General features: G+C 29.1%; 1 protein-coding gene and 1 long non-coding RNA gene across 3 annotated transcripts; one reads left to right on the top strand and one right to left on the bottom strand.

Moving 5' to 3' along the window:
* Positions 1-934: 934 nt before the first annotated feature.
* Positions 935-3,880, bottom strand: LOC145092100 (F-box/LRR-repeat protein At3g26922-like). Of its 2 annotated transcripts, none has more exons than XM_079029999.1 (4): positions 3,553-3,880; positions 1,806-2,862; positions 1,552-1,731; positions 935-1,454 (listed from the first exon to the last, which is right to left on the bottom strand). In XM_079029999.1, exons 2-4 carry the CDS (start codon positions 2,790-2,792, stop codon positions 1,170-1,172), a joined length of 1,452 nt encoding a protein of 483 aa, XP_078886125.1. In that variant the 5' UTR covers positions 2,793-2,862; positions 3,553-3,880; the 3' UTR covers positions 935-1,169. The 2 variants fall into 2 exon arrangements, with proteins under 2 accessions (XP_078886125.1, XP_078886126.1); XM_079030000.1 differs by having other exon boundaries at positions 1,806-2,786; positions 3,553-3,877.
* A 4,420-nt stretch (positions 3,881-8,300) lies between these two features.
* Positions 8,301-9,711, top strand: LOC145094388 (uncharacterized). The gene is made up of 2 exons (XR_013703323.1): positions 8,301-8,761; positions 8,823-9,711. It is a non-coding gene; the product is annotated as an uncharacterized LOC145094388 (long non-coding RNA).
* Positions 9,712-12,258: the final 2,547 nt, after the last annotated feature.

Genomic DNA, 12,258 nt, shown 5'->3' with positions numbered 1-12,258 from the left:
ATATATATATATATATATATATATATATATATATATATAAGATTCACAACTCATAATACATACTTGAATGTTGATGTATAAAACATATTTACAACCACGAAAATATGTAGATTGAATCCTGCGAATTACAGTGTCCTAAGACATAAATTGTCCGATATGGGTCTGTCTTGAGGATACAACATTCAATTCAAAAACAAATCTTGAATATGTCAAAGATCACCATGCTCCAATGTTATATCAAGAACAATTTTTAAGAGAATGTGTTTGTTTCATTAGCCTCCGAATTATGTCGGGTCAGAATCCAAATATTTATAGGCTTCCAATGGTGGTTGTAAAACATCAACCAAAAATAACTGCTAAAAATTGTCAAGCAGTTAATTCTCTAACTAACAAAATTTAATAAATAAAAATAAACTGTCAAACAATTAATTCTATAATTAACAAATTTTAATAAATAAAGATTAATATATATAATAAATATTGCAACACCACAACCCAAGATACTAAACACATTACCTAGTCCTAAATGAGTAGGAAAAGTCTTATAAAGCATAAAAGGTTTTCTCTTCTTCCTATATGTGAGGTTTTAAGAAGGTTTTTTCTTCTTCCTGTACTGGGACAAATCTCACATGTATTTTTGTAGAACAAAGTTCCAACAGGCTAATACATAATAAAACACAAATGCAACATTACGCATCACAAAAGTCAAAATCAATAGGGCCTAAGGCCTAGACCAGGTCATATATTTCACTATTGCAGGTTGATTTCTTTTGATAAGGCCAGCAGCCTGATTCCCAGGTTGGGTATGGGAACAAGGTAATGTAAAGTACTTAATGGTTTGACGGTGTTGTAGTGGTGAAGACCAAAAATCTAACATTTTGACCATAGAATAAGAAATTATTTCATTTAGGGATGATAATTCAAGAGACATGCAGGAGCTTAATTTGAGCTTTCCATGATGAGATAAACGAAAATGGATATGCAAACGAGTATTAGACTCGATGTAGCCATAGCTTATGAATACAACTACAAGCTTAACATAGCATGGAACCAGAGAAGGCACAAACAACGACACAAATATCAAACTTGGGTCAAACAGTTATTTTCTTAAACCTAAATAAATAAATAAATAATTCACCAAGAAGCTATACGTGCTTTTTCCTTTTAGATCAACACGCCCAGATATCCTTAAGCACTTCTCCCTTTGCAACAGCCTGCTCACGTAGCAGGCAAAGAGCCTGGGACCTCCTTATCACATATGCTCGGAAAGCCCTCTGAATCACCATGACGGCATCCAGACGTGACAACTTCTTCTCCTCCTTTTTCTTCTTATCCTTCTTGGTCTTCTTAAATACATGACTATCGTCTACGATGGCAGCTGTTGACACCGTGAAGGTGTACTTACGTACATACCTCCACCAGTCAATCGGCGTAACAGCAAGCCCAGGCGTTTCCTATTAGGTTTAAAATTAAAAATATCAACTAACCCTAATTAAAAATTTTAATTACACAGAAACTCCATGTCATAATATACAACTATAAAAGTGGTACCTCGGGTAAGTCCATGGTGAACGTCGCGTTTGGGGAGTTGTCAAACAAGAAGTTTCTAGCTGCACTACACATTCTTACTTTGTATGCATCCTCATTCATGTGAGAGTCCATATTCAAGCAAATTAAGTTGCCAAAAGGTGATGGAAGGTGCGATAAATAATCCGGAAATGAGGAAATACACTGCAAGCGTGCATATATATTATACATAAAAATATATATGCACATATTGAAATGAAATCAACATGCATATATACCTCAATAATTTGCACATTAAGTGTTAGATATTTGACACTATGGAGCTCTTGAAGAATGTTAATAATTTTGCGAGCATCTTCAAATACTGGATAGCAACCCAAACAGCAGATATTGACTTGGTTTAGGGAGTGAAATCCATCTTTAGACAATTGCAGGGGAGGACCAGAATAACACTTGTAGCGCAAAGATGAAACTCCTGCCGGAGCATTCAAGTACTCCAATGAGGTGTCAATTATTGTGAGATTCTCAAGTTGTGGTGCAATCACATTGACGACTTTTACATTTCTTCCCTCGATAAGAATGAGATTAGAAAGTCGAGGGGCTACTATGTCAAATACCTTCATGCCCATGAGACGGAAATATTCCAGAGTGAGGTCTTTTAAGTTGACACACTTGGTGAAAATGTTATCATGTACAGAGTCCTTAGTGGTTTTATTAGACATTAATACGATGTAACTGAGATGCAAAGTTGTTAAAGCTGGAAAATCCCAAGGCGTTGTGGGTGGTGATTTTATAGAACAGTTACAAAGTGTAAAATGTTTTAGAGAGTGAGAGCTAAAAAGGCAAGCAGGGAATTCATGGAGCCTATTAGTATCATCATCAGCGACATTTAGTTGTTGGATATTGTGAGAGAAGGCATAATTTGCAATCTTTCTCACTATAACTTCACAATAATCTTGTCTATGGGAAAATACCAGGTTGATGGATGACACTTGTATTTGATTGTTGCGTTTAGACAAAACATTGGTCACGAATTCGGAAAACTTTTGTAAACAACCAAATTTCCAACTTGAGAATTTAAGACAAGGGATTGATGTCCAGACAAGCTTCCATCTTGTTGACAACAAACATGTCTGAACACCAAATTTCATGTCAATACAAGACAGGATATTACGAATAACCTCATCTGGCAACCTGCTCAATCTATCTTCTTCTTCTTCTACCACTGGTCTGATATTATCTTGATCAAACTCCATTCTCTGCATCAAGACCCAGCATACACTACAATCTTAGTTTTCTAGCTAGTGATTCCGATAATAATTTAAAAATCCATATCTGCACTCCATAATTAAAAGTTAAATCAATTAATTTGATACCAAAGAGAATACTTCTTACGCCTAACCTAATGGAACTAAATATGGAACACAGCAGCAATAATATCTTAAATCATTTTGCCATAGATGTATTAAGGCTATTTGCGAATTTTATTTTATTATTTTACTTATTCATTTATATATTATTATCAATATTTATTTTAAACGAAAGCAAAAAATATTTATTAACGTCCGTTAGCCTGTAAACCAGTGACTAAGCAGAGGATCATCAAAGGGAGATCAAGAGAGAAAGATAAAAAATCTCAACACTCCAAAAATTCAAAAATAACTTGCAACAACGATGGGGAATTGTGTCGATCTGGAACACACAAATCGAAATCGATAACTCACGATCTTGACCAAACAAACCAAACGAAAGTTAAAACTCTCTAACAAACTTTTCAAAATTAAAAAACACGATTTGAAGACGAAAATCGATAATAATAATAATAATAATAATAATAATAATAATAATAATAATAATAAAAGGCGATTATTTTCTGTAACAAACAACGAAATCGAGCTGTAAAACGAGATTTTTTTTTAAAATCATCCAGCGTCTTCTTTGCCCTTAACCTTAAACAGTTGTAACACAATTTTCTGGATATTGTACAACAAGCAACAAAGATATAGAAAAAAAAATGTTCTTGACCTGTTGGAGTTCAACGGATTTGCATCTGTTTAACGGATCTCCTCCTCCAAATCATGCATAGCGAAAACCATCCGGAAACGGAAATTTTTCGCTTTGGGTCTACTGAATGGATCTCAGATCTCAACCGCAAACGAAAACCCTTTCCGTAAAACAGAAATAATTGGATTTCGTCACCAGGTTTCTATAACGGATCTAAAAAAAACCAAAAACCAGAAACCTCTTTGTTTTCTCCGACGATACGCTCCCAAATCGTATATATTATTGATGAACTTCAAAATTTTAAACAAAATTATGAGTTATAAAATACAAATTAATTGTTCACAAATAATAAGTTTTGGGCTAATATGTTAAAAAGGCGTTGCAAGATAAATTCTAATATATGCAAAACCATTTTAGAACAAACTATAACTCATGAAAATTATAATTTATACAAAATACCTTCATATACTAATAAATATAATAAACAAATAGAAAAAATTTCTAGGCTAAAGATAGGCATAAAAAAAATATGAAAAATCAAGAAGTCATAATTTAGAATCGATAAAGCATATTTCCTCAATCCTAACAAAAACAACCTGTTAAAATGAATTTCTCGAATTTAGAATATCAAGTTGATTTTGATTACTTAAAAGATATTGAATATTATAAAGATTATAACCATAAAAAAAGAGTTTGGCATGAAGAAAATTTTTCATACTACTTAAGATTTCTCCATTTAGGCCTTTGGGAAGATTATGTTTTATCAAATAAATTCATTCTCCTTTTTTTCAATGGTTTGAATTAATTTATGCCCCTAAACATAAAATAAATTACCCATTTAAAAATGATTCTATCACTCCTATTTTTGAGAAAAAATATAAAGATATTATTTCTAATAAATAAATTATTGCTAATTTTCCACCAAAAAGAGAAATTATTATTAACGATATGTTTATTGCAACTCCTTTAGTTCAAGCCCCAAACCAATTAACTACTGAAAAGGGTCTTCAAAAAATTATTTACCAAAATAATTATGCAAATGAAACCTTATCTAGTATTACCGAGCATTTAGTTAAAATTGAAGAAAAAATTTTCAAAGATAAAAACGTTAACAAGCATGATATGGCAAGCACTAGTAATTTAAGTTTTGTTCCTTGCCAAATCGATGGTAATTTTAATCTAGGAAATACAGATTTAATTAACGAATTAGAAAAAAGACTTTCAAAACTTCATATCTCAAACACTAATAATATTAATACTCTTACGAATGAAGAATCTGAAAATAGTGATATTAATAGTGAAACAAATTTTGAAACTCTTGCTCAACAATTTGATACAAATGATGACATTAATCAACTCACTAATGACTTTTCAAAACTTAATAAAATTCATCAATCAAAGCAAAGCACTTTCGGAAAAAATCCAAAACCAACCATAAGAAATTATTGGAATAGACCCTCTCTTCCAGATGTTCAACTTGAAGAACGAACTTTTCAATTTGATCGTTCTCAATATGATGGTAATTCTGTTTATGAATGGAATATTGATGGTCATTCTGAACATCAAATTATGAATATTGTTCAAGAAATGACTATGGCTGCTAATGCTTATAAAGCTCATAATAATACTCAACTCCAAATTGTTAATATTATTACTTCTGGTTTTACTGGCAGTCTTAAAGGCTGGTGGGATTTCTATATTTCACAAGAAGAAAAAGATTATATTTTATCTGCTAAGAAAACTATTATAAAACAAGAAAATAATCAACAAATACAAACGTTTGAAGATGATATGGTTAACACTTTAATTTTTGCTATTATCAAAAACTTTGTAGGAGATCCTACTACTTTTCAAGAAAAAACTTCAGAAAATTTAATGAATTTACATTGTAGAAAACTTACTGATTTTAGATGGTATAAAGATAATTATCTTGTTAAAGTTTTTTCAAGACCTGATTGTAAAGAGTCCTATTGGAAAGAACGTTTTATTGCTGGCCTTCCAAAACTCTTTGCGGAAAGAGTTAGACAAAAATTAAGAGAAAATTTTAATAATACCATCCCTTATCAAAATTTAACTTATGGAGATTTAATAAACTATATTAATAAAGAGGGATTAGCAGTTTGTGCTGATCTTAGGTTTAAAGAAAAACTCAAAAAATATAGAATTAACAGTAAAAATGAATTGGGAATTTTTTGCCAACAATATGGTTATCAGCCCTTGAATGGTCCGTCTACTTCAAAATCTAAAGTATTTAAGAAAAGATCTTCAAAATATTTCAGGAAAAAGAAATATAATCTTCCAGAAAATTATAAAAAGGGCAAAGATTACGCTTCAAAATCTAAAAAACCTTATAGACTAAATTATAAAAAATCTAAAAGAAAATCAAAAGATATTATTATTTGTCATAAATGTGGGCGTAATGGTCATACAGTTAATAATTGTTATGCTAAGACAAAAATAAATGAGTTAAATGTCTCTGAAGACTTGAAAGAACAAATAAGAAAAATTATTTTAAATACTGATTCAGATTCCGATGAAAGTATTTCTGACTTTCAAACAAATGATTTAAATATTCTCGAAAATACTACTTCAAGTTCTGAAGATTCTGATATTTGCGAGTGTATTGGTAAATGTCACTGTAACAATTTAATCAATGTAATTACTAGTAGCCCCATTAATGTTCTTTCACAAGATGATAAAGATCTTTTAAACTCTCTTGATTCTATAAAAGATAAAAATATCCAAGAATTGCTAATAAAACAGATGCTTAATAAAACTAATAACATAACTCCTGCTAATAATGAAATTTTTAATTTAAAAAATATATACGAAAGATTTACTGAAGCAAAACCAATTTCTATGCAAGAACTTCAAGAAGAATTAAAAATAGTAAAACAAGAAATAAAAGAAATAAAAAATAAAATTTTTATTTTAGAAAAGGAAAAACCTTCTACTTTTAAAAACAAAAATATAGAAATTAATAACGAAGAAGAAAATAAAATTGAAAATGTAACTATTGGTAAACTTATAAATAATCAAGTTTCTCAAAAATGGAACACTCAAATTACTTTAGTCAAAGATAATTTTAAAATCAACTTAACTGCTTTAATTGATAGTGGTGCTGATATTTCGTTTACTCAAATTACTTTACTCAAGTTTCTCAAAAATGGAACACTCAAATTACTTTACTCAAATTACTTTAAATGTAGGATATTTCGTTTCTTCTATTATCAAAAATTTCGTTTTTCAAATACGTATGCATGTATACTATGTAGGTATTCATGTATTTATGTATAAACAATTTTTATCAAAATTATTATCAAATCTATAATCAATGATGATATGAAGACAAAAAACTTTAGAAGATGCTCTATAATGGCTTGCTTTATCAAAAGAAGATGGTTATTGATTACAAACGACAATTGTTTCAAAAGATGAATGACAACCACTTTCTAGGACAACCACTTACAAGTAATTATTTCTATTGATTGGCCATGGGTTCTTACGGTGAAAAACATCACTAGATGGTTTCAAGACTTTGAAGACTCCAAGATGATTATAAATAGAGACTATCCTTTAGTTGAAGAAGAACAAGAAAAAATTCATTCTCTAAAAAATGTTCATCTCATGTCTAAAAAATCTCCAAGAGTCTCTCTTTCTACTAGTAGATGTTCAAAGTCTTTAGATTTTCAAATAATTCTTTCTCCAGAAGTATGTACTGATTGTAATTCAAGCCTAATTCAAGAAGGTATTATCTAAAATATTTTATCGTTGTGTTGTTTTTATTTTTCTATGATGATTTCATTTCGAGTTATTCTAACTATTAATTCTACAAGATTTGAAATTTTTGTTAAAATAGTACTCGTTTTTAATAATCAAATTCATGCTTAAATCATTTAATTATGTCTAACAAAATCTTGATGAATTGTATTCCTAATAGAAATATTCTTTTAAAAATACAGCAAATCCAAGAATCTATAAATAACTCTGAGCAAAATCTTAAAGATTCTTATAAAACTACTAATCAAGCTACAAATTTAAACAATAATCATATTCATGATGTTAGATGGTTCATAAGAGCAAGTATAAAAATTCGAAACAAGCAGATACGTTATCTAAAAACAAAACTATTTGTTTTCTAAATGACCAAATTATCTCTAATTTATAAAAAATGGTATTATCTCTAATTTATAAAAATAATATATATATATATATATATATATATATATATATATATATATATATATATATATATATAACAACCTTATATAAGCTTAGTTACCTAACTTCATCAAACTACGTCATTTTGCATTAAATTTTCATTACAGTCATCTAAGGTTCTTAAACTTCATCCCTAAACTTGATTTACTTCAAAAAAAATTGGAAATTCATCATTATATTTATCCTACATCCTTTCATAGGTAGCGGTAGGATATGAAGCCCATCAGGTGGTATTCGATAGAAATACATGATGTAAAACAAAGATATTGGTGAAAGCCCAAAGATTTTGGAAGTAATCAAGTTATGGGGTTGAAGTTTAAGAACCTTAGGTAATTACAATGTAAATATGATACAAATCGATGTATTATTATGGAGTTAGGTACCTAACCTTATATAAGGTTGTTAGGTATATTCACTTTACCATATATATATATATATATATATATATATATATATATATATATATATATATATATATATATATATATATATATATACTATCTTATAAAAGAAATCTCACTATTTCTATAAATAGATTAAATATAATAATATTTTTTTAAGACGTCCAAACCTTTAAGCTAACAGTACAAATAATCACTAATAAAATAATATTATATTTTAAATAATATACATTTTTAAACCGAAAACACAATCAGCGGTTTTGACTAAGCTCTTTAATCCTATCGACTACGTTGAATCCTTAAATATCGGCCATTATATCTCCATTTTGGCCCCCATCCTAGCCTCGCCCCCTCGACACATCTCTGCTATTTGAATCACTGGAAAAAGAAAATCACAAAGTTTTCTCTCCTCCGTCAGTCACCAACGTCAAGATAATCAATTAATTCCTAATATGTCTGCAAAAAGTGTTGAACTTTTGATAGCTCTCGTATGATCATACTTTCGCAGGTTTATGAAAACTAAAGATGTCCTCCATTAGTAGAAATATCTATCCATTCAAAGATCGTTCAGACGTTAATTACTTATCCGATTTGGATCTTCAGTTAAGGTACTTTGTGTTTAGATTTCGTTTTGGTATTTACATTTATACTTTTGAAGGGTTTTTTCAGTTAATCACAATTCTTGAGTCGTAAAAAGTTGGAAGAAATGGTAATTGCGGTTGTTACCACAGATCCATGACAATCGGACCTTACAAAGGTATTCATCTTTTACATTATACCTAAAAGGTATTGAATTTTCCATTTTTTTTATTTCCAGTTATTGATTTAGGTTGAATTGGTCATGCATCTAGGTTCTACCGCCACCGCCCTCACCAACACATGTTTCCCTCTTTCTTCCTATCTCTCTTAGTCACCACCATCTACTACCCTTAAGAACACTTCCTCAGTTTCTTCCATTTTGGTGTTACCACCCTTAGCTAGATTTCCATTTTTCCCTAATACTTTAATTCCAGATATGTTAATGTTTACTCATTTTATATTGTTTTCTATTCATGCCCTAACATCAAGTTTATATACAAGTGTCAAATTTCACATGCGATTTGTCATGTAAACCACTTTGTTGTTTAATCTCATGTTTAACTTGATTTGTTCTTTGTCTAGGATTAATTGATAAGTTATGAACTTTTTATGTTTGATTAAGGTTTCGCAGGAAAATAAGCATCAAGAGGTAAGTCTTCTTAATTCACTGTAAAAAACCATCGTCACCAGTGACACCATCTTTTTCCCAACTCTCAATCTATTTTTATTTTTTATCTTTATTTTGTTTCAATTCTTTATTGTTTTGAATTTGAAAGGTTTATTGGCATAGAGAAAGAGAAGAGAAAGATTATGAAGATGATAGGACTTCATCTAATGAGAATTGGAAGATGCAACAGAAGGAACCTGGTTAGAAATATAAGTTTGGTGTCTTTTTTCCGTTTTGGTTGTTTAACACTTGTGCTTTGCTACGTTAGAAGCAGTATATGAAAATATAATTAAGGTGAAATCTATTCCATAATCACATTGAACATAGACATAGTTTTGGTTTTCAAATTGTTGAATGTGACTTGAAATTTATGTAACAGTGGAGCTCCATACAAATTTCTCATCATGAGGAATAATAATTTTATCTGCTTCCATAAACTTATATATCATGATTCAACATTAATTTACCTGATTTTTTTCATTGGGTTTGAATTTAAAGAAATAGTTAATTCCATCTATTATACTGCTTATTGAATTTGTTCATTTGTGTCTGTTAATTGAGTTACCAATTAATGCAATTAGTGATCATCTATTTTTGAGTAACCATGTATAGTTTCTAAGAATATGTTTCTTGTTTTTATTTAGCATACATCAGGAGATTATATTACATGGATATGTGTTTATTACATGTCCTGACATTATACAAGGTTTTCCTACGTCATCATCTCATAAGCTCTCAACACAAACTTTAACATCAGCTATGTTCAGAGTTTAAGATCCTAATTGTGTAACCATGAAACCCACGTCTTAACACAAACTTTAACATCAGTTTTGTTGGTAAGTTCAAATTTCATCCACTTTTTTAGTTCATAGTTTATTTGATGTTAGTTTTGATATTAAAACTTTTTTGATTCTTTGGGTGTCTTAGTGGTTGTCGGTTGTCTGTAGTCATCTTTTAGTTCTCACATGGCAAGTACTAAGTTTGATTACATATAAACTAAAGGGTGTAGGAACCATTTTCAGCCATTGCGAGATCAACAGTTTATATGCTATCCCATTATAAAAATGTACTTTTTAGTATTTTATTTTAGTATGATCACTTGGTAGTGTTAAATAATTTAAGCCAATATAAAAGATTATAAATTCTAGACCTTATAATATAAACATTCATGATTTTTTTTTTAAATTTTACAATTTGTGTAAACTCATCATCTTGCATTTTTATAAGAACGATAGTTAGTTTGCAAAGAAAAGTCTTTCGATTCATTTATTGTCATTCTTAAAGTAATTTACTACTTGTTGTTGGTTAAATGATTGATCCTGGTTAGTTAGTAATAACATGGCACTCATGGGGGAGACTATTTGGAGTGTTGATGACTATTTTTGTTTTAGGAAATTAACCCAGTGCCGATCTTAAGTTGTCATTTTTTTTGTTATTAGAGTTTAATCCATGTATTTTTATTGCAAAAATGTATTGATAAAAATAGTGAGAAACAAAGTCATCTTTTTTATTGGTACACTTAGGGCTAATCACTTAAGACTGCAACCGTAAAAACATGTCTAAATTACTAATAAACCTTTGATTACCACATATACTTGAATAGTACTTCAATTTCTAGAGGTTTAGTTCTTGATTTTAGTATTTGGAGGTTTGATTTGTGGAGGAAATCAACATAATGATGGAAAGAAGTATATTTTTTATTTAATAAGCCAAATAGATTAAACATTTAATCTTGAAAACAATATATGATTGTTTATTTTTTTATTTAATCTTGATAGGACGATTTTATAGTTAATATATAACCAGATACATATCCGTATCTTCTTTTCCTTCTAACTTCCGCAACATTAAAATTGATGAATATTATGATTTTTTAATATAAGGGTAAAATAGTTATTTAGTCTTAATACAATTTATGGTCTTATTGCTCATATAATTGACCTAGATTTATAGAATAAGATTCTAAATAACTATGAACTTTGATAATTATTGTTTTCTTTATCGGGTCTCGAACAACTTTAATTTACAATCATATTCGTATCTATAGTGCGAGTCAACCAAGACATTTCCAATCAAACGTTGTTTCTCATCATTGTAATTTTTTTTTTCAGATTTATAATGTGTATTTGTATAATTAATTTTACAATTTGTTGTGCATGTGTTGATTTGTATATACCGATGTATATTAATTTATTTATAACTAACAATAGTCATAAAATATTTTGGTGAACAAAAGATTGTTTAAAATCTATGTTAAATATTCTTATAAGTATTTAAAAAGGTTACATGAGCAAAATCTAATAAAGAGGAACCATCGCGATTTCATTAGCCATATTTCAAATCTTTTTATATGATAACAAAGCAAAAAGAAAACAAAATACAAAATAATATGAATTTTACTATATTTTCCGACAGTCGTTTGATACATTTCAATTCTTCTTTATTTAAAATCTTTTAAATTCAAATTTCTTGATATGTTATAAATCGTTAAATCGTTCCAAAACGAAACTAAACATTTCATAAATGGTCTTGGATCATTCTCTAAATCAATAAAAAAGCAAACCAAATACAAAAAAACGATTAATATATTAATACACATGCCTAACAAACAAATTTTTATTTCAATTTCTTCACATTCGATCAATATATTAAAAATACACATCTACCTAACGTAAAACCAACCAATAAAAATTTGTGTTCACGTGATTTTTTTGGAATATGACATATCTTCGAAAGAAAACTATTCATCGTCGACACTTTGCGTGGGTACCTTAATAGATTAAAATGTAGCTAAATGATTTATTTTTGGTACAACGGATCCAACCGAAGAGAACACATGAAGACCACAAATAAAAACGA

Source organism: Lactuca serriola, chromosome 3 (genome assembly GCF_051521515.1).
Source record: "Lactuca serriola cultivar US96UC23 chromosome 3, Lser_US96UC23_V15, whole genome shotgun sequence".
Classification (NCBI taxonomy): Eukaryota; Viridiplantae; Streptophyta; class Magnoliopsida; order Asterales; family Asteraceae; genus Lactuca; species Lactuca serriola.
This window is presented reverse-complemented; position numbering and strand designations above follow the sequence as displayed.

Coding starts and splice junctions, on each gene's coding strand:
- LOC145092100 (XM_079029999.1), bottom strand. CDS start 2,792: ATGCAGAGAATGGAGTTTGATCAAGATAATATCAGACCAGTGGTAGAA. Junction 1,732..1,805: donor TTAATGTGCAAATTATTGAG/GTATATATGCAT, acceptor GCACGCTTGCAG/TGTATTTCCTCATTTCCGGA. Junction 1,455..1,551: donor TCACCATGGACTTACCCGAG/GTACCACTTTTA, acceptor TAAACCTAATAG/GAAACGCCTGGGCTTGCTGT.